Source organism: Rhea americana, unplaced genomic scaffold, assembly GCF_003343005.1.
Source record: "Rhea americana isolate MKP2758 unplaced genomic scaffold, rheAme1 scaffold_27, whole genome shotgun sequence".
In the NCBI taxonomy this organism is placed as follows: Eukaryota; Metazoa; Chordata; class Aves; order Rheiformes; family Rheidae; genus Rhea; species Rhea americana.
The window spans coordinates 5,877,005-5,899,624 of NW_028186390.1; the positions used below are offsets into that span (position 1 = coordinate 5,877,005).

Sequence of the window (22,620 nt, forward strand, 5' to 3'; positions counted from 1 at the left end):
AAGCTCCAGCCCCTGCAATTTTCAATTGCTCGTCTTTTATTAACACATCCCATCAGCTGCACCCCAGTCTGTGCCTTGCTCTCCTCCAAGCCTGGAGCTACAAGGAATAAGAGGGTCCTGCTGTCCTTATTTCTGTACTGCTTTAGGAAGAAAAGAAACCAATGTAGAAAACCTGGAAGTGCAAGAGGAACAAGGATAAAATCAGGTAGTGAAAAGTTTGGAAGGACTGATTTGATGGAATGATGTATTTGCACATCTCTCAGTTCTTCATAGAATTTGGAAAGCTATGGGAGAAGCAATGTCTATATTAACTACATCATGGAATGATGGCTCCATCTGAGTACCCATACGAGCCCATATGAGTCATTTTCCCAAGAAATTATGCACAGGCAGCATAAGATGGCTTTCTCCCTGCATGATGGATTTTTTTCAGCCTCTTGATCACAATATATACACCATAAGAATGGATGAATACTAATCTCTAACATCAATGGCCTTTAAGGAAGGGATTTTCAAGCATCCTTGGGGTCACAAGCATCTAGATTCAGCAGCTTTTAAATAACTCAGCTTCACCTGGTCACCAACACACAATGTGGAGTACAACTCTACTCCCTGTAAATGTCAGGGCTCACCAGCTAATTTACTGTAGCACAACAGTGTGTCCGTGCACCTCCTGAGAACCCATGTGTGAACATGAGAAGGGATTTTTTTCTTACTTGGGAGTCATCAATAGAAAATCGGAATGATCACTTAGGAAACTGATGTCCTGATACGCTTGGAATATTTTGACCAACTCCATTTTCCAGGCAAAACATTCAGAGCTAGGGCTAAAATCTCCTCAGACTCTTTTTTCATTTTTTGCCAAGTGGAACCGAGCACAAAATACTCTTTGTGTAACATTTGGAAGCTTCTGAAATGCTGACTGCTGTTGAATGTTAAGGGATGGGAGCTAAGCCTCACATTTATTTCTAACTTCTGAGCTCAGCACTTCCAGTACCTTTTGTTTCCATCCCTTGGTTGTGATCCCACCTCTGCTGGGAGACAGAGATTGAATTGCATCCTGTAGTGTTTCTGCAGGTCCTTCTTCTTCAAGACTCGCACAGCCACTGTGTTACACAAATTAAAAATGACGGTGAGACACATACCGATCCACGGAATTAGGAAGTCATAAACCACACGAGACACGGGATCTGTGGAGCTGAATGTAGGAGAGAAATAGTGATCTGGAAATATGACTATGGTGCTAGTCAAGTTGGACAAGACTACCGGATTTGGCTATAGATTAATTACGTCGTGATTAAAGATGTTCCTGAGACTTAGTCAGGCAAAGACTGATTTTCTGGGCTTTTTACAGCAAAACTTAGTTTGACACAGATAGCTTTTGGAAAGAAATAATTGTAACTGTGTATGTTTGGTTTGAATTTGTGAGTGGTGTATAAAGGTTTGTAAACTATTGGAAGATATAAAATTTGTTACCGCATTAGTATTCTCCGGCATTGGGGGCTATAGAGATTTAGAAAAGCTGCTTGCTGCAGTCAGGAGTGCTCAGCTCGTTTGCTGGAGCGCAGTATGACGGTGCCATCATCTGTTTCTTTCTAACAGGAACCTGAATATGAAGCACAGCTGGAACTGCTCCCAGAAACATGGTCTTTTAATGCTTCCACCAGTGTCTTCCTGTGGGCTGGATCCTGTCCCTCTCTCACACACAATTTCTCCTTGCTTTTTTCATAATGCAGCTGTATGTTGTCTTGATAGAAAGGACAGATTATCAACATTTACTCGCAAGCTGTGACATCCTTACCTATTCTGCTGTAGATAGTCTTTGCATATTCAGATGGTTGATGCACAGGAATACCAAGACGTTTCGCATCCACACAGGATAACAACATGGATATTGCTCTGCCTAGGGCATGATAGTGTTGAGTTATTCTTCTTATTGAAACCGTGTTGGTAATAAAGGTAGATATATCCAAAATCAATACTTATTACTGCTACAAGCAGGAAGGATTCGTGCAGCAGTTTGATGGAAATAGGTCAATGTCCTACTCAAGCTCTTTTCTTCATGGCATAACATAGCAATTGCACTTTGATTTAGATGACACTTTGGATGGATGCTTTGGAATATCCCACTGGGTGCCTAGCTACACCTCTGCATACCTAAATATCTTTGCAAAGTTGGCTTTAAGTCAGTTTCTGTCAAAAGTTTAAATAGATGCTCTGGTTTTGGTTTAACTGTTTCCAAATAATGTGCCTTGCAGAGGTTGGAACTGGCTTAAATGAGACCAAGTTTGCTACGCAGCCTTTAAAATCTGACCATTAATTCAAGTACTTCAATATAGAATGGGAATTTGTAGAAAGCACAACTGACCCACAGTGCATAGCTCCCCTAGGAAGCAGCAGTCAAACTGCTGGTTACACGTTTGGACATTTCCTTTAAGCATTGACTTTTCATATTAATACCGTGGGGGCGGATTTAAACATACAGGTTAGAAGCTCCACAAAGTGCACAGCAGGATGGGGAAATGAGGAGGTTGTTTTCATGATCTCTAGATATCATTTTGACTGTCTCCTAAAATATTTCCTGTTTCTGTGTTCTCTACAGAAAACCTGCAGACTTTCCAAAAGTGCAGGCCAGGCACGCTCGCTGCCATGACCTCGTGGCAGAGGCCCGCACATTTATCATTTTGCCGGCGCTGCAGAGCGAGTCCTGGGAAAGCCCCATGTTGCGAAGTAAAGCCTGGCTGTGCCAGTACCGCTGGGTTGCTGTGAGGACCACGAAGACAAGAAGCAGAACTGCCACCAGCTGAGATGTCACCAGCTGGCGAGACCGTAGCCAAATCCTTTGCATTTGCCAGCCGTGGCATGATGTTCTCGCAGTGCGGTCAAGCAGCAAGCACCACCCTCTACCTCGGAGAGCTTCTGCAATACTCTGCCCTCCGCTCTGGCCTCAAGGGCAGTAAATCCTGTTGTGCTCATTCCGGGGTTGCATGACTCACGCTGAGTTGCAGGTGGTTTCCCAGCACTCCCTTACTATAACAGCAAAGAAACTGCTCTCAGAGCCAACGAGCTGCCCATGGCTAACTCTGCCTCCGAAACAAGGCTTGTTGTTAGAGGAAACTCTACATTGCAATGCAGAGGAAGAGGAGGGCAACTGGATCCGCGTCTCAAAACAGAAGTGAACTATTTACAACTGGAAGAAAAACGCCAGCCCACATCGCTGCGCCCTCACCTTCTCAGAGCTCGCTGCGTGCTCAGCGCATCAGCGAGGCTGTAGTGACCCAAGTTTTTTTCCTCACAAGCTACAGACAGAAATCCCCAGCAGGACGGGAATCCTCTGATGTTTTTTCGTCAGCTCAGGATTAACAAAATTCTAACCAAATTTGAGATGAAGCTGAACGGAACATTGTTATTCATGCACATAGTGACTTTATTTCTTTTAGCATTTCTTCTGGTTAAATTAGCTATAATGGGGTGTTACTGAATCATAGTAGTTGCCACAGGGCAAATTGGAGGTTTTGCTTATGAGAGGGATTAATTTACGGTTTCGGTGCCTGGAGTACCATGGCATATAGAGTTGTTTTAAGGCCACCCTCAGCATGACATTTGTTGTGGGCTGGTAACATGTTCAGAGCGAGAGAAGAATGACACAGTTTATCTGTATTATCCTTATGTACATTATGGGAACCCTTTGTGCATTTAAAATTAAAATTGCACAGAAACTCATGTCTGATATAACCCTCTGTAGTCCTTTAGGAGCACACATTAAACATGCTATTGCAGTAGAAAGAAGGAAGATAAAGGTTTACGGAGCTTCTCCTAAGAAACATCATAAATCCCACTTCTTGGATTTACCTCCCCTCCCACAGCTGGATTGTGTATCTTCTTGTTTTGGACCATCCAGTACAATTTTCCTTTTCTCACTAGGTAATTTCTGCCGTGCAGCCGGTGCTTAGACCTATGCTTGAACTAAGCCGGCCTGGTAAATTAATTTTTGCCGGTCTGCCCACCAGATGGCAGTTCCTACCATGCTACAGACTAAGTGAAACCCCGCACTGGTGCATTACTGTTGCTTGGGAGGGCCTGGCCATTCCCCACTCTGAGCCAAGAAGCAACTTTAAGGTTGTACCTTCTTGCTCTCCCTAACAAAACCGTTTTGTGCTCAAAACAGCAGTGACTAACAGTGTGCGTGGTGACATGGCTGGTGTTAGGACAAGCAGTGAGTGCTGTGGTTGTGAGAGCAGAGTTGTTCCCATCCTTTGCTCTTAGCTCCTACAAGCATGTTTTGTGACTTCATGGTTTAAGCACTTGCAGGGGGGGTCAGACAGTGATTCAGCCCCAAATCTGCTGTTAAAATGTAATATATCCTACAAAAAGGAACTTCTATGCCCCACCTTGTCCCCAGCTCTGTATCTGCTCTATCTCTACAAATCATAGTTTTATGAAGACGGGCACTGACTTAGCCTTTTTATAGCAGCCTGCTATTAGCCTACTTTATAGCAGCCTGCACAAGATGCTTGAATTGAGGCTCTGTCGATGTCACTGTAATGCTAATAGCAACAGTAGTATTGAAGTTTAGCAGTTTTACACTTTCTACCCCAGTAATGATTTCTGCAGAGGCAGAGGATAGCTCACTGGTGTAATTAAGTGCATCTCCAGAGTACAACTCGTATAATTTCATCATCTTAAAAAAAAAAAAAAAAAGAGGAAAAAAACAGGTTCTAACCGTCATCATTTTTCCTGTGCAGCTCCTAAATGAAGGTTGCACATTGCACTCTTGTTAATTCAGTTAACTGAAATGTGGGCAGGCAGAGCAGAGCAGACAAGGATGGGGGTGGTTCCCTGTGTCCTTTGGCCAGAAAGGAGAGGGGAATTAAAGAGAGAAGATTAGACAGAGGCAGCTGGTCATTAAACCCATCATTGCATGTCCCACATATGAGCAGGCCTTTCTAATGCTGCATCAACCTAAACAGAGCCTCTTGCGACATCAGGAGAAATCCTTTTCTTGCTGCTTTGTCAGCCAGTGCTGGTTTATTCTTTGATGGTCCCCATCAAAGCAGATGCTCAGTGGGCCAGGGCAGCTAGTGGTGGTGGTAGGGGCTGGGGAACAGGATGTCCTGTCCTGCCCACAGGGTTGACTGTAGAGTCTGCGAAGAGACGGCATGGTGCTGGTGCTCTTCCCAGCAAGGAGGGCTGTGAGGCCAGGCCGTGATGGAGGAGGTCTGTGCGCAGATGCCAGAGCAAGACAGGCTTTGCAGTAATTTCTCTTACACAATTGGCCAGGTTCTGGGCTACACTAAATCAGCACAGGCTGAAATTCACAGTGCAGTGTGATTTACACTGCTGGGAAACATGGCCTTGTTTTTTCCAAGTTCATGTGTTTCCTTCTCATCTCTTATTTCTAAAGGATTTTTGTGATCAAGCTGGTATGCATCAACAGTAAAAGCCAATGCAGCCACTATTACAGGAGTAATTATTGATTTATTAAAACAAAAATGACAAAAATGACACAATATTTTGTAATCTGAGCATGAGTTAAGAGCCCAAACTATAATCAGTGCTTTTAACAAAACAGAGATGCACCGGATACAAGAGACAGGTCTGACACGAACTGTTCTTGTAAGGCCTCACCGAAGTTCAATGCAAGTAGAAGAAGATTCAAGTCTAGGCACTGAGGGAAGCACAAAGATCAGAGGATGGCTGGGAAAGGGTAATTGGGAAGAACAGAGGAGACACAAGAGTGAAGACAGAATTTGGTGAGGAAAAGACTGGCAGAACCTGCAGTTAATCCCAGGCCCATCGATCAAACTAAGAGGGTGTGATACGCTGCCAGGCCAAAAAGGGCTCTTCAGCTGGTGGAAGAAGCACAGAAATCAGGAATCCTGATCCCTGAATCCTGCCTTTTGCCCTGATGAAATATTGTCTCGTCATCTGCAGATCCCTCCTCCTACTGAAGTCAGCATCTTTTCCAGCATCAGCGGATTTTCTTTAAACACAGGTGAATCCCGTTCTTGGAGCGAAGGATGATCTGAGGTATTTTACAGGGAGGATTGGAGGGATCAGGTGAGAGTTCAAAGCGGAGCAGGGTCAGGGCAAGAGCCACCTTCATCTCATTCATGGCAAACTGCTGCCCAATGCAGTTCCTGGGAGGAGAGAGACATTCAGGGAATTCAGGACACTGGGATTGCACCAACCAAAGGCATGACAGGGGGCCCAACTTCCCTACAGTTCAGCCTTTCTCTAAGCTCAACAGTCCTTGGGAAAGCTATTATTTATGCTTTTGGCCAAATATGATCGCTAAGGAAATAGTTATCAAGTGTGCTGATGAGGGAGACTTCTGCGGTAGGCATCATGGCGGTATCTCCAGGAGACAGCAAGCCTTTTGTCAGGATGGCTCTTTCCTCACCACTCAAACCACTTTTGACGAGCACATCTGGGTCAAAGTTTGCTTTCTGTTGGGCCTCAGAGTGCTTTCCAATAGAAAAGATAACAGCAGCACATGCTCTATCAGACTAAACACTTTTCAGGAAAGGCTCAATTCCTCTCCCCATGACTTTTTGGAGTTCAATGTATTTTACCTTAATCCAGCAGCAAAAGGCAAAAAGGCGTGAGAATGTCTGCCAGACACATTCTCGGGAGAAAACCGTAAAGGATCAAACACCTGGAAATGAAGTGTGCACAGGAAGAAAAAGCAATTATTTAAGGAGTAAAGGAACTGACTGGTATCTTCAGAACCACTGGATCCCACCCCATAATTTCTAAGCAATCCCACTGGAGAGAGAGGAGAGTTTGCAGGGCTGTAAATCAAAGCTGGACAAATATAGACCAGAAATAATATTTATTTTATGATAAATGGAATGAGGCATGGTAACAACTGACCTGAGGAACATGACCAGCTGTTCATCACTTGAAATATTTTAAACTGAGAGCAGAGATTCTTTTAAAAGTGCTCTATATAGAGCTAGAAAAGCTACAAGCTTGCACTTGGAAGATCTTCTAGATAAATCCAACGGTCCTTTCAAGTTTTTAAAGCTACCAAGGTAGATTTGGAGGAAGGCAGGAAGATAGGTACCTGAAAGAGGGCACTCAAATGCACCACAGAAAATCCAGGATATTTTTTGAACTAACATCCAGCTTGGAGCCTCCTCATCCCTGAACAGCTTTGAAGCACATGGGGTTGCAGCCTTGGTATGCTGTCTACCAGGAATGGTTGTGAAGGTTACCTCAGAGGGAAAAAATATGCTTACACCCCAAATTTGGCCCTTTTTCTGGAGTGCTATTTTCATTGGTCTCATTAAGGATCTTTTCTCTAAATGAGGATGGAATAGCAAGAAGCAGCTATGATTTGCATGTAGATAAGATGCTTTTGGATGATCACAGTGCACACAGTGATGCCCTCACAGCCTGCCTGGATAAAGCACACTTTGGCACCTCGTCCAAGGCACAGACATACAGCACAGACATGCAGGGACTTACCCCACTCCCAGGAGCACAGGCCAGGGAGAGGGGTCTCCAACTCCATGCAACTTAGGCATCATTTGTAATATTTATTGATCTCAGACAAGAGGCTATGGATATGCAGATACATATTTCATTGCTATTGAGACATCTGGGTGGCAATATGTGGACCTCTGACCCCTTAGCTGCTCTCTCCTAGCTGACTTTTTCAACACTACCAAGGGACTTCAGTTCAACACGGACTGGAACTCTTAAAACAAACTCCTTGGGTTTCCACTGAGCCTTGCAATGGATTAAAACAAAAAAAAAAGGAATGCATCCATATGATCTAATTCTCTACCTGTAAGCTGAGCAGAATAATCTTCTGGTCTGTTAAGACAGTAAGTTTTCTGGAGTGCTTTGTCTTACCAGGTACCTAACAGAGAGGCCATGCTGCAGTTCTAATGTTGCTGTCTGAATATACTTTTCAACAAACCTCAGGGATTAAAACAAGGCAGTCACTCGTCAGTATGCATAAAATTCACAGGGGTTGTGATTCCTGTGGGCAAAGATGCTCAGCACCAAGCACTCTGCTAGCCTAATAACATATCCAGAAGAAATTTTAGAAGACATAGTCTAAAGCAGGAAAACTATTAGAAGGGTAAAAGCAAACTTACCAATGGATCTTTCCATACACTGGGGTTTCTGTGAATCAGATAAATGCTTATTGCAACAGTTGTGCCTGTAATGCAACCAAAGAGGAGAAAAGAGATCAGTGACAAAGATACTAAAGTGAAATTCTATAACTTGCTTACACAAAGGTCTGTCCAAATCATTACAGTTTTCTTGATCCCCTGGAAGCCAATAAGAGTTTTGTCACTGGCTTCAATGAAGTGGGTATTTCATACTACACATTTTCCATTTGTTTAGTTGTTGGATTCTGTAGGCAGCCAGAAGATAGAAATTCGCCAGGCACTTGCATCGTAGGTACACCATCTCCCCCACTGAGATTGCCTGCTTCTGTGTCTATTAAAAAAAAAAGGAAAACAGCAGCACAGGCTAATTCTCACTGTGCAAGCCAGGACAGGACCTCTTTGTTGGCCAGAATAACAAGGGATTTTTGACAAAGGCAAAGCTGGTGGCAGGAAGGATGTAAGAAAGATGTACCACAGCATAGTATAGTGTGGTAGGATGCTCTGCGATGCAGACCTGAGGCTACTGACGGGATATGAAGGTACCCAGTCTCACCTCTAAATACTTATGCCTGTGATAAAGAGGTCACTTAGGCAGGGCTATCACCTTTGCTCTGTTGCAGGCACTAAGAATGTGTCTGATGTCTCAGAGGAGAGTTTATCACTGAGGTGTAAGCAGGGATTTGCAGACCTTCTGGTAATGTGCGTCCATCGTGGAAGGTGATGGGTTTGCTGAGCTGCCGGGACACACCGGGTACCGGAGGGTAAAGGCGAAGGCTCTCCTTGATGCACATGGTGGTGTAAGTCATCTTCCCCAGGTCCTCCCTGAAGGCATGCAAACGCAGAGGCAGGTGAGTCACATGCTCCCTTCTGCTGTGGGAACACAGCTTGCACCCATGGCCACATTGCACCTGGGCCCATGTAGGCCACCGAAACCAGCCCCCTGCTTTTGTGGACCAGCTTGCAATAGATGGTCAAGAAAACTTACCACCGAAGTGTCTCCCGATCTCCCAGAATCCCCTGGATCTCCTCTCTACACCGTGCCTGGTGCTCCGGGTGTGATGCCAGACAGTACAAGAGCCAGGAGATCCCGCTGGCTGTGGTGTCATGACCCTCAAACATGAATGTGTCCACCTCGGCACGCAGGTCGTCATCAGACAGTCCAGCTCCGTTCTCATCCTAACAACCAGAGACACTTTCAGTGGCCAGGATTAACCCAGGAAGGGATATTACATTCTTTCAGCTATTGCAAAGCAGGGTGGTGATGCCCTTGGGATACATATAAACCAAAATAAACCTCTGCTTAGAGTGCCTCAGGGCCCCTTTTCCTTTGCTTTTAAACCACTTTGTCACCCTTTTCCCTTCATATTTAAACCAGCTTGACTCCAAAAGCCCTCTCCTTGTTATATCCCCCCAAAAATACTATCAACATTTCAGAGACATGGAGAGGAAAATTGGACCATCTTGCCCCTTCTCAGCTGAGTAGGACTGAGGACTCAATTTTAGGCTGACTAAAAGTAGATCTGTTTTAATGGCTCTTGTAGTCCCTAAGGACTCTGGTGGTTTGTGTCAGACCCTGTAAAGACAGGATTTTGCATTCTGTTGCCCTGCCTGGTAGATCATGTTCTCTCATGGCCATGCTGAACTGTACACCCACTCCCCACCACTCACTTTAGCACAGAGCAGAATGTCCAGGAAGTCCAAATGTCTTTTCTTCTGAATCTTTTCAAATTCCTGCTCATCCTTAAGAGATTCCTTTCGCTCTTGGATCACCTTGTCTGAGTAAGAAAGAGTTAACTCCTGCTCCAGCAGCAACAAGAGTTGCTGAGCCCATGCCTCCAAGGCAGAGCTCACCCAAGGGGAGGGAGGGGAATCACCATTCAGTTTAGATGCAGTTCCTCACATCTGACACTCACTTTCCTGCACCCCTGGCAGTTTTGCTTTTTGAGTAGCAGGGCAACAAATCATGCGCACACTGCCACTCGCTGCAATGGGGGATCGTTTTCTATAAAATTCTTCTTGGTCTACCATAGTCTCCTTTGCCTATTTAACCCACCCCATGTGCATTTAAATCATGCATGGCCTGGAAAAGAAATCATTCCTGCCACTGGTATTGTCTGCAGCACAGCCTCTCACCACTCACTGGTGTTTTAGAAGGAGCATTCCCAGAGGAGACTTCCTCTGTCTCCTCCATTAGTCCTGTTTAATAAATTCCAGGACCTCCATAAAGCTTCATGCCCATCATTGCTGGAAGCTGATTCTCTAAGACTATATCAAAACTACAAGGTGAACAACAGGTGTGAGACTCAGTATAAGGACTTGGAGTCCCCTGAGCCTGCTATGTACATACTGGATTTACTGGTACCATGTCCAGGCAACCCACATGCTTCCCCTTGACATGCTGGTTTCACCCACATGCTGCCATCCAGCAAGCTGTGCTCAAGCTGCCATCCAGCACCACTGGGAGGGTGCAGAAGACTAGGAATAATTCTACTGAGGAAAGCAGGCATCCGCCTGGGCTGAATCAGCAACCATATGTGCCCTTCAGGCAATGCAGTGCCAGATCTGCTGGATCAGAGCAAGCTGTTCCCTCCCTCAGCACCTGGCAGCACTGCATGGAGACTCCTTGCTCTGAGCCTCTGGGCAGTATAATTGCATTGGCAAGGAGGTGAATAAATAAACTGTCTCTAATTGCCACACAGGCTCTCAAAAAGTTTAAATATTTCCCAGCTCTGGATGAGTTTCTTTAGGATGGAGGCAGGAGCAGTGTCAGATGTGACAGATGCAGTGCTTGGACCATGCTTACTCTTTGGAAGGCTTTCAGCCCTCATCTTCCCTGCAGGAAAACTTTGGGAAAGGATAAAGAAAGGGGAATACCTGTGTGCTGGTGAGCGAGCTGGCAGGCCTTCCTGAACCAGTAACCGTGGGGGCTGAGCCAGTAAATGACATCGTTGTGATAGGGGAAGATGCGGAGTCGCTGGTGCACCATGAAACAGAGGTCATAGACAGCCTGAATGTAGCTGTTTTGCCTGGAAAGGGAGGAAGGGTATTTACTGTGCTGCATATGGTAGGATGTGCAATATATACCAGCCTGGAGCCCCCCGGGTCCTCAACCCCTTCTATACTCTCTCACCACTGAACTGTCCTGCTATTTGAGCTAGAGAATCCTTTAAATGAAAAAGAGATTATCATGACAAGCAATTTGCACACTGCCCTCATAAGCAGCAAACTTTCTGCCAGGGTTTGGAGCACCCAGTACTGACCTGTTAGTCTGGCAGTTGCTGTGACAACTGAAGGCACATTTCATGATGCTATCGAGAGTCATCAAGCTGACATGCTCAAAGAGCTCCACGGGTCTCCCGTCTGTGATCAGCTGTTCCCACTTATCCTAGTGCCCGAAGGAGATAGAGATGAGAAGATAAAAAACTGCTCTGCAAGATCTTGTACCCTCAGTCAAACGAGCACTCAGCTAGTGGTATATCCCAGACAAATGGAAAAAGAAGGAAGAAGTTCTCTTAGTTGCTATTGAAATCACAGAGAAGGGAAGCCAGAACCCAGTCTGAGCCTCTGACTTGCTTCAGATCAGTCACTTTGATGAAACATGGCCTGGTACAAATAGCCCTTTCTTAGCTAATCACCGAGGCTCCTGGGTTGCTCTTCACAACGGAGTGAATTTCCCCCCTCTTCCCTGCGGATGAGTTATCCAGGTAAGGACACAAGTGAGGCATTACTGCTCTGAGAGGCTTCATCACTGAGGAGGTTTGGGGTCTGTGCACAAATTCCTGGTGTCAGCCAGATCAGACTGAAGAGACATGATGCCTGGCCTCCTGCAAGGCTCTAGTAGTCTACTCAGGACCAGCTCTGGCTTACCCGCAAGCTCTTGCTGACTGGAAGGGGCCAAGAGTGAGGTGTTTGATATCAGAGTTGTCTCAAGATGCTCCTGAATACTGGTTAGACAGCAGTGGTGAACCCCAGCACACCCTGCCCTGGGCCAAAGCCACCCCGGGAGAGGCATGCAGTTTATGCAGGCATAGGGTTGACTGAGTCTGCTTTTTATGGATCTGTCTCTCAAGTATGTATGACTTTGGTGCATAAGATGCAAGCTTCAAATTAAGACTTCTCCTGCAGCCTACTGTCTCTCTCCCCTGGTATTTAACCAGCATATAATATAGGAGTTCTCACTCAGCTCTTCTCAGGGAGGATCCCTAGAGAAACTACCAATGGTATCTCTCTCTTTTGTATAGGAGAAAGGAAACTATTCTGACTCCTCTGTCCCTTGGTGGCTGTAAGGAACTGGTGGATTCAAAAGCTGAGAAAGGGAGAATACAAAAAGGAGCACAGACGCACCTGAGCTCACACAGCACAAAACCAGGCTGAAAAAGAGGATGTGCATGTAGAGATTTCTGTCTGTAGACTATACAAAGGTTGCCATCTGGTGGCATGTGCTGACACAATAGCACTTTTGCACTGTCTGCAAGCAATTAAAAATTGCCAGGCACTGCAACGCATTGCAGAAGCTTTCCTGGCTCTCTAGCTAGCCCCCAACCCATGCCTGCTCCTTGGGCTGGCAAGGAAGGAGGGCAGCAAGCTGTGACCTGCTGGAGGGGAGAGCCTGGAAGGGGTTGCAAAAGCTGAGCCTGGTAGCTTGGTGCTAGCTGCCCTTGCACCTTAGCAGTTGCAACCCTCGTGCCGGGACTCCTGCGGGAAGGGATCAGCCTCAGACAGCCTTAGAGATGTCCGGAGATCTTGCCCTGATTCGAGGTGGCTCTTTTGCTGCCACCTTGAACTATGCAGTTACCAGTCACTGGGGCAAATGTCAAGGGAGTTTGGTATTTTTAAATGATCCGGGGTGGAAATACAGCTCAGGGCCTCCCTTATCACTGCTGTCTGTCGTAGTGGTTTGAACCTGAGAGGTGTTCCATCAAGACCACTGGTGACAGCAGGAGCACAGCCAGACCGGTGTGTGTGGGCCATGCTGCAGGGAGAGAGTTTGCCACAAAAAAGGCACCCCTGGGAGGCAGCCAGGACAGAAGGAGCAGAACAAGCCAGCACAGGGGCATGGCATGGGGTTTTGGGAAGCAGGGGATGGAGGAGGCAAAGAAGAGAGAACAGATCTTGCATCTAGATTCCTGATGGTCCAGAGACAGGTATGCACATAGCCTCATGCCCCAGGTTTCGTGATTGCCCAGTTTTTCATCCCACCCAGCATCACTGGATGACTGGCAGTAGAGTTTCACTGTGTGTTAGGCAAGACAGGGACGGCAATCCACACTTGGGTATGATAACATCAAATAACATCTTCTAATCATAGGTCACAGTGCTCTAACCTTTATGTTTTAGGGATTTATTATTAAAGGTTAACACCTTTAATTACTTTGGCTTTTCATTTATATAAATGCCTTATAAGAAGTTGCAGTTGGGATTGGGATTACACACAGTTTGGAGACGATGCTAATACTAATGCTGAAATCTTAGCTATACAGCCCAAAGCAATGAGAGACACAGTCCCTCTCAGAGAAGCTCAGCCCGCTAATCCCTTTAAGCTCACGACTAGCGACTTGTAGCAATTCAGAAAGCTAAATCCCCAAGCCAAAGGTGGTCCTTACAATTATCAGCCATCCAGGTCGTGAATAAGGGCACTGCCAGAAAACTCTGATCCAGCATTTTACTACTAATCAGTCAGGATCAAGGAAAAGAAAATAGAAGACAGAAGTAGGGATCATTCCTACCAGCATCACATTAGTAGACTCTGCCATCAGGGCCACATAGGGTTTCAAGACGTCGTAATGAAACCCGGGAGTCAGAAGTTTTCGATGCTGGTGCCATTTTGGCCCATGTAAGACCAGTAATCCATTCCCTGGGGAGACACAGGCAATGGAGTTCGTATCACTTCAGGTTTCAATAGCCACAAGCAGAAACCTTTCATGTGCCTACAGACACGGCACTAGTCTGTAAGAAGCAGAACTAAATCTCCTGTCTGAGCTGCTATGAAAGACTATTTCCAAATGTTGTTTTCATCTCTGAGTCTCACCATGACTGATCAGAGACATGCTCCACATAGTGACAGACAAGTTGGTGGGTGATGGAGAATAAAGCGAAACAAGAACCTCGGTGAACCTTAACCACAACTTCAAAGAGCATTTTCTGGAAACCAAGAAAAGTTTTCTGTTTTGACTATCTACCTCTTCCTGCACCTTTCTAGCAAAACCAGATGTGACTGCTTAGAAGCACTCGTCAAATGTTATGCTCCCATGGCTCTGAGCAGAACCAAAACCACATAGTGCTGCCACCAGAAAGGGAACAGTCACTTTCCTACAGCCAAGAAGTTCAGGTAAACAGATTAATTTTGCATTGCTCCTCTAAACAGCACTGTTGAATCTGAGTTTCTCCCATGGACTAGGGCCATATAAGCGGTTCTCATTTGTACATATGCCTGGCATCTGAACTTGCTTTCTGAGAAGCACAAAAAATGGCCTTATTTAGCACCTTTTTCAATAAACATGATGATTTCAGGAAGCTTTTAGCCATAACTGTATCAAGGAACAAGTGCAATACTGTTTATTTATAGTATGTTCTCGACTAACTTCAGAATCATTCCTGGTGGCCAAAGCCACCAGGCTGGGAATACATACCAATCCATGGAACAAGGTGTTTATAACTGACATTATCCTTGGGATCTGTAAAAAAAATCCGTCAAGAAAGAAAAAAGAAAACAATAAATATTTCACTAATATTAATCCACTCATTTGCTCCTTAAAGCTCACTCTGGGATACAACTTTAGGTTGGGTATCAAACAGACCTACAGAATTAATCAATATTTCACAGCGAACGCTGTTCAGCCCAATTAGGAGACCCATGTACAAAAGCAGATACATTGACTGGAGTAACCAGAATATGGTCAAATGAATATGCTAAATAATAAATCATTAATAGCTAAACAGCACTATTTAGCACCTTTCTCTCAGGATGCACTAAACATACTGCTCCATAGTATGAGGCAAGGTCACGAGCCAAGTCTCACTGTAGCTGATTGATAAAAGAGCTCCCAGCAGTTCTCTCCGTCTTGGGACCAGGCACCAAGAAGATACATATTTTATGGAGCCTGAGGAAGCCTTGATTTGCTAGCAAATTTTTGGTGATAGACAGCTGAGAGAATGAATGCTACTTGAGTAAACAGGCTTTGTCGAAACCAGGCAGTCCCTGCTAGTGAAACAGTGGGGCAGAGCTGCAGAAGGGACTGCCTCTAGCTTCCACAGCCCGTGGATGGTCACGCAACCATGTGCACGAAGCACCCAAGATGCAGGCACAAAGGAATGGGACCCAGCTGAATAAATGATAAAGTTAGATGCCTTTAGCTGATTTCTGCAAGACAACCGATCTGTGAAACCCCACTTCGCTGTAAATTGTTCTCTTGGCATAGGTAATTTGCAGCTCCACAGTTGAACGCATCATCTCTTACCTCCTCTGGCAAACAGAGTCTTGGCATAGTCGGGATCGGTGACAACCAGCACCGCCATGAAACTCCCAAACCAGTATGGGTGAGCGTATAAGTACTTTTGTGCCCAGATCTCTGACTTGTCCAGAATCTCTTCCTCTTTCAGAAACTGTAATTGTAGAAAAGTGAAAAAGAGAAAGAATACTGAGACTGAGCAAACAAACAAACAAAAAAACCAAACAAAAATATAACCCCCCAAAAACATTGTCTTAGGAAGCTCAAGGACCTCCTGCATCACAAGAACACATCATCACAAACAACATGTGATCCCTCTGGGTTTACATAACATGAGAAATAAAGATACTTTTTAGTTTTAAACATCATATAAAATAATTCTTCCATATAAACTGATTCTAACCATAGAGAATACTTTTATGGACAATGGCATAACTGGCCTATGTATGTATGTATGGTATGTATGGCCTATGCATGTATGGTATGTGCTCTTTTTCCATGGACACTCCAGAGAGGAATCGGATTTACTCCAGACAACATCTGTATTTTGTGAAAGAAATGTATGTTCTCACTTGCGTATTGCTGAGCAATTAGCACCCTCCATTCGTGATAAGACACAGCAGCACTTTATGGCAGTCAGTCGCATTGCTGCTTTGCCTGCTGTGGTACAATGATGCCTTCTGACTGGGAAACCTGCTCCACAGCTTCCTCTAGCCATTTAACATGGAGAAGGCCAGAATCCAGATAAAATTTGATAGAATGAGTTCAAAGCCAGTGCATTAGAGTGTACAGAGGAAGGGATACTGGATAATAACCTCAGATCAGTATTTCTTTAGATTTCCAGAAACTGAATTTAATACGCAGTAGAGAGCCATCCCACTCCTAGAAAGATTCATCTCTGATCCCTGAAAGTTTCATTCTGAGAAGTATGATTTCATCAGAATTGCTCATATTAGCAGCACTGAGTAGTTCATCCTTGGGAAATAATCCTTGGTTCATAGCTTTTATAGGCTGTGTTGTTGTATACTAAAGAGGTGGTAACCGAACTAGTCAGAAGACTCAGTGGAAAGTTGCAGGCAGAGAAAAGAAGATCAGCCTTTTTCTTGAACAAAAACTGGTCTATCTAAGCGGGCAATCTGTCCAGAGATCCAGTCCAGCCGTGACAATAGGCAGAGGGAAGGATCTTGGTAAGGTAGTGCTGAAACGGCTGCTGCTGCTATGACTTTAAGCTTGAATTTTAATAACATTTACCATGTGATGAATTTGATAATTAATGCTGGTGTAGCAATTAGCTAGAATAACTCCTATTTACCAAGTCTAATGAGTGCTTGCTCAATTACTTTATTACTGGGCTATCTCAGTTCAGCTTTTAGTTTGGCTAAGTTCGTACTCAAACAATCAGTGATGTCAGGCTTCTCTCAAATAGGAAAATCAGGAGGTGATTTACCCAGGGGAGATGCAGCAGGGTGTCTTCCAGAGGACTAAGCAAAATACATAGATGGCACATCTGTGCTCACTCTCCAATCCAAGCCCACCAACCATCTACCCTGCAGGGACATGTGGCCTTGTTCAGGCACTGAGCTCTCTTGACCGAGGTCAGTAAATCCCATACACTAGCCATCCTTGCAAAACTGTCCTTACGGTTAGATGGACTGCTGCAGACTCGCTGTGGATGTCTACGGCACAGCCAAGACCTGTCCTGCATCTGGCAGAGTGCCATTGCAGAGACAGCCCCATCTCCAAAGAGCTACATGAGGTTTTCATTTACTCAATTTTTTTTGTTCAAGCTCAAGACTTTGAACTTACTAAGGAAAAACATAAATTTCTCTGGTTACAGCTTCCAAAACCAAATTTTCCTTGAAAAAAAAGGCACCTCTCCCCAGTACCCATCTGCTAACTTATACCCTTGGCCACGTCAGCAGAAACTGGACTTGGCCTTGTGCCTTTAGTGTAGTGACACTTAAACAACAGAAATCCCCATCAAGGCGGCTGCTTGTATTTCTGCTTTTCATGAAATAATAGGAAGCATAAATATGGTGGAAGTAACTGGGAGATGCTGAATAAGCCTCATTGTGCCTGGATTTCTAGGGATGGCAGAAGTCTGAGGAAAAGAAGTCCTTGTACCCTGCTTTCTTCTTAGGGCACCAGCATCCAATTTGATCTGTGCTAGAGAAAGAAATGCTTTGCTTGCACAGGGTGGAATTATTTTATCTGAAAGGAGAGAGAACGTCGAGGTGAATAACCTCTACCTGTCGTGCAGAGCATGCTCAGGGAGCAGAGCGTTTAAAGTCCTGCAGGTTGAGGACAAAATTGAACTGAATGCTCTCACTTTTCCAACCAATGCTCCAGATACGGGGTCTGGATGAAAGGCCATCATTTTTACTTTTCCTCCCTTGGGTGATTTAAAAGAAATGTATAGCTTTTGCTTGGTTCTAAGGAGGAAAGTTAATAGCCTGATCTCACGCTGAAATGCAAGTCTTGGAATGGATCCAGCATTAAAAGGACCCGGAAAGAAGCACTTAAAGGTATTTTTTAATGACTACGCACTGATAGCAAATGAAACTGAGAAAACAGAGGAGCCGAAATCTGACTGCTAAGCTGCACTGTGCTCAGTCAGTAACAGGCTTGCTTTCCTCTACCAGGTGCTAGAACAGGAGAGGTACGCTCCGGAGGCAGCCGGCCTTCCTGGACCCGTGGGCATATTTCCCTCTCCCTTGTGATTCCCAGGAATTGTTACCACAGGGAAACCTGCTCGGCCAACTCAGGACTTTGAGTTTTAACTTAGTCACATTTTCTGTTTCTTCTCCAGCGAGATTTAAAGGAGATAGAATAGCTTTACATGACCTCTCCCGATATTTTAAATTAGTTTCTTTTATACTGGGTCATTTGGGTGAATAAAGACTCATACCTACGACCGCCTTAAAACAAAAAATAACATATTCCCAGGAGAAATAGCTGAAGCATGTTACATACATTCCAGGTACAAAATTGATCTGACAAAAACAGGGTTTGAGCTGAATTAAAATTGGTAATGAATTACTTTAAATCAATGGATTAGAATAGGAAATCTCAGTGTTCTCCCTAAATACAGCTGTCAGGCCCTCTTAGGTCCTCCTAACTGTTATAAAGGTGTGTGTAAATTTGGTATTCAGCATGTGGCCAGAACATTACAATTTCTACATGGGATTACCGAACTGTTGCTCCCAAGTGAGTTTAGCAGCATTTAATCAGTAAGAATAACAGGAATTCTCCTTCAACATATATTGTCCAAGATAGAAGTTTAACTGTGAACAACTTAGCAACATTGTGAGTAAGTGATCAGCCAAAAGGTTAAAGCTCATTCCTGTATAAACTGTTCACAACTGACAAACGGGTAAATGTACTTTATTCAGCTGCAGCTGGCAATAACTGGCATCTTCTCCTTATAAAATACCTGTAAACCTGGTGTGTGCTTTTACGTAGCCTTTAGCATGCGCTGAAAAGACTTTCTTCTCAGGTAATAAATAAAAGCAGCTTGTTTACATCCTATGGAGCTGCCAATGCGTTGTGCAAACATGTTTTTTTCAGCAGCCGTGCTGATTTGTGTGGGTGAGTGCATACCTCAGTGAAAAGTAATCCAAGCCATGAGTGCCAAAACAGGCCTTTCTCATTTATATAGGTTTAGTTAGTCACGGGCTTAACTCAACCCCAAACGAATGTGATCCGTCCCATGCTGGTCTCTGTTTCTGGGTTGTGTCTCACAGCTTAAACGTGGCTCGAAATGATCAATACTCTGTCTCGCCTGGCTGCGGGAGCGACGCAAACCCGAGGACGGGCACGAGGCGCCCCTGAGCTCCGGCGCGGCGGGGCACGCTGCGCGTCTGCGCGGGAACCGCAAGCAGAGCCGCAATGGCTGTGCGCTGATCTCCGCAGCAGCGGAGGCGTGAAACCAGAGCCTGCCCCGAGGTGCGGTAGCAGCGCGGATTTACACCCCTGGATGACCTTCTCGGCGCTGCGTTATATCATCGGCTTCTTTACTTGCTAGCTGGTTGTTACCTCTTTACACCTCACACTTGCAGTAACCTGTGTGTGCTGCTTTTTATGCATCACTCTCAGCAGAGAAAGCAGTTAACCATCACTCTTGCACACAGAGAAAGCAGCTTATCTGGCATAGGAGGAAAAGGATACCCACCTTTCAATTAACCCTGGGATTAGGAAAAGGATTTCTCCCAGAAGACAGGGACAATTTCCATCAATCTTATTTCCCCCTGCTTAGGGAAACTACTTTACTGGCTCTGGCGCACCTAGTTCATTTCTGCCACTCCCTCCTTCCCGCACTGGAAATGCAAATCCAGCTCTATTCCTACCTCATGAACATGTCCAAAGAGCCAGTGGGTCGGGTGGCCTGGGAACTTGACAAAGGTTTTGAGCAGCTCCTGCCTCCTGCGGTAGAGCTGGATGGCTTTCAGGAGCACACATGTCAGGCAGAAGACGGCGGCCAAGTGCAAAACCCGGGAGACATCCACGCCGAGCCAGGACGGCTTCATCACTCTCTCAAACGCAGAGATCATCTCCGCGCTGCTGYGGGCGGCTCGGGCGGACACAGCGTTCGTTGTTCTGGCAGCCTGCTCCGGCTGGGCTGCACGTTCAGCCAATGCTATGCAAAGGGGCAGGTTCGGAGTCCAAGCAGCTACCGAATCACAACAGCCCTTGTTGGGAGGATCGCATCCAAGCGGAGCCTTGGAAAATGCACCATCCGCCGGCAAAAGCGCTCAAAGCTGACGTTTGCAGCCAGCACAGATTTTACACCTTGTCTGGTTCGAGATCACAGGGCAGGAGGTCYGCAGGCACTAAGAGGGGGTCTGTGCTGAAGAGCAGGAAAGACGATGTCGTCCCATGCTGCTGGGGAGCTGAGGGTGCTGCGACCCACGGAGCGAGGGCACCGAGCTGCCAGATACCGCAGGCAGAGCAGGGTGGTGCAGACAAACTGCCTTTTGCTTCCCTGCAGCCCAGCCTGCTCCTCACGCACGRTATGGGGTGCCTCCCGGGCCCATCGCCCCGAGCACCAGGTAGACTTGCTCTGCTGACACYGTCCTCCATCAGCCGGCCACTTCTCGCACGCGGGATGGCAGCGCGGGAGGGAAGGCACCGCASCACGCTGCACCTGGGGGACACCGTGTCCCAGGGGACCTCGCCAGCCAGCACGCCTCCCTGCCACAACCTGCACAGTCTGCCTGCAATCGGCTTAAACTCCCCCTTTGAGCTCTCTGTAGCATCTGAAATCATTTTGGCATGTGATTCACCGGGCTCATTTGTCACACTAAGGGGATAACGCTGAGGAACAGCATAGTCCCGCTCTACCGCATCGCTCAGCTGCGGCTCACTCACATGGTCCTTTCTCCCTTGGCATGGGCTTACGGTTGTGGTTAAGTGCTGAGCTGAACAGGGCTTTGACCTGGCACAGCTCTGGGGACATCCTCACCCTGTTGATCACCCGTGCTGTTGCCTTGTGCACTGATGCACAGAAAACTTGCAAGGATTGAGTGTGCTTAGGGCCTTCTGGGGGAATGAGAGCCCTGCTGAGGAGCAGCACCTTACAGACTGTCTCACAACGCCAACAGGCGTGGAAAGCCATCTTTGGGGAAACTTGTTACTTTATATGCAGTTCTTGAGGTTCTTAGTACAGTAATTCTGAAGGAGAAAAYAGATGTACCTTGGCCTTCCTCCTCCCAAAGTCTTCATCACGTTCCCTGCCTCCCAGGGTTTCCCCTCTTGTCTCTAAGCTCTYCTCCTTGCTCCGCTGTGTTTCAGCCAGGAGCTCCCACTGGCAGCAGGCGCGCTGAGAGCACAGGACAAGATGCCCTGGACATGTCCCAGGCCTGAGGCTAGTGCCGAGAAGGGAACTGAATGTGCTCCTAATTGTCCAAACACATTCAATTTTCCACTGGGGTAAACCAAGCTACACGTCTGGGAAAAAACAGCAGCTCCATGTGGAGCTTCAAGGTCCCACTGCACTTTTTAAAACTTTTTGAAAGAGCCTCTTTTCGGTCCACACAGCTTTGTGCAACGTTGCAGCCACCAGCAGCTTCTTTCCTCCAGCGGAAGAGAGGGAACTGGACGTCCCCAGCGGCTGCACGARGAGGAACCGAGCTTTGGAGGACAGAAGCGGTGGCTGTTATCCCAGGCCGCTAGGACATCCCTGGTCCGCAAACTCCTGCAGCCAGTAACTCTGGCTGTCTGAACGACTTGCTGTCGTTCCTGTGCGAAGTGAACTACAGTTTTAAGCTGCAGCTTAAAAACGTCTGGAACAAATTTTGAAGACACGTCCGCCTCAGCGAGCCCGGTGGATCCCACGCCAGGCTGGTTTCCCGATGCTGGAGAAAGCAGAGAGCCCCCGGACGCAACACGGCGCTTCGAGCACAGCCCTGCTGGAGGCAGGACAGGAGGTGGCACCGACAGCGCAGGCTGCCAGAAACCACYGTCGCCCTAAGATGATTTTTTATTAAATGCTCACAAGCGAGAAGTTTAAGGCTGCACCCATCGGCTGGAAACGGGCAAGGTGCAGCCGAACCCAAGCTTTTTCCCAAACGGGGACGCGCCCGTCCCGGTGGCCCGGCCGCGCCGCTTGGCCTTTCGGGTGGTCGGTTGCTCTCCGCCGGTGGGAAGGGGAACGGCCAGGTCTTTGCTTGCGACCGACTTCTTAGGTGTTCGCCAACAGAGAGGGGTTTCGACCAGTGACGGAGATAAAATAGTATCGGAAAACCACCGGGCGAGCGATGCGCGTGCCGATCTGTACCTAAAGGGCGGCAGTGCTCCTGCAACGCTTTGGCCTGCACGTGTCCGTCCTGCTTATGCGTAACTCGGTGCGAGACCAGCCCCGGGCGCCCTCCGCAGCCTGACCGCGAAGCCCGCGCCTGCCGGGGGTGGGACGCGAACCCGCGGCACCGAGAGCCTCTCCCGCCCCTCGCCCCCTCCGCAGCGGCCGCGGGCGGGGGGCGGAGGGGGCGCCTGGCCCTTTAAAAGGCCCGGCGGGGCGCGGCGGCCGCCGGCCAATGGGGGCGCCG

The 22,620-nt window shown here is 46.7% G+C and overlaps 1 protein-coding gene across 1 annotated transcript; it reads right to left on the minus strand.

The window, feature by feature from the left end:
* Window positions 1–5,458: 5,458 nt before the first annotated feature.
* On the minus strand, window positions 5,459–20,182 carry LOC146594147 (cytochrome P450 4B1-like). Its single transcript, XM_085308077.1, has 12 exons — window positions 19,924–20,182; window positions 15,587–15,731; window positions 14,759–14,803; window positions 13,856–13,983; window positions 11,390–11,514; window positions 11,004–11,155; window positions 9,798–9,904; window positions 9,115–9,305; window positions 8,818–8,951; window positions 8,112–8,176; window positions 6,576–6,658; window positions 5,459–6,140 (listed from the first exon to the last, which is right to left on the minus strand). The coding sequence occupies exons 1-12, from the start codon at window positions 20,125–20,127 to the stop codon at window positions 5,972–5,974; spliced, it is 1,548 nt and encodes a 515-aa protein (XP_085164203.1). The 5' UTR covers window positions 20,128–20,182; the 3' UTR covers window positions 5,459–5,971.
* Window positions 20,183–22,620: the final 2,438 nt, after the last annotated feature.

Coding starts and splice junctions, on each gene's coding strand:
- LOC146594147 (XM_085308077.1), bottom strand. CDS start 20,127: ATGATCTCTGCGTTTGAGAGAGTGATGAAGCCGTCCTGGCTCGGCGTG. Junction 8,952..9,114: donor GATCGGGAGACACTTCGGTG/GTAAGTTTTCTT, acceptor GCATGCCTTCAG/GGAGGACCTGGGGAAGATGA. Junction 6,141..6,575: donor CCTTTTGCTGCTGGATTAAG/GTAAAATACATT, acceptor CTCTCCTCCCAG/GAACTGCATTGGGCAGCAGT.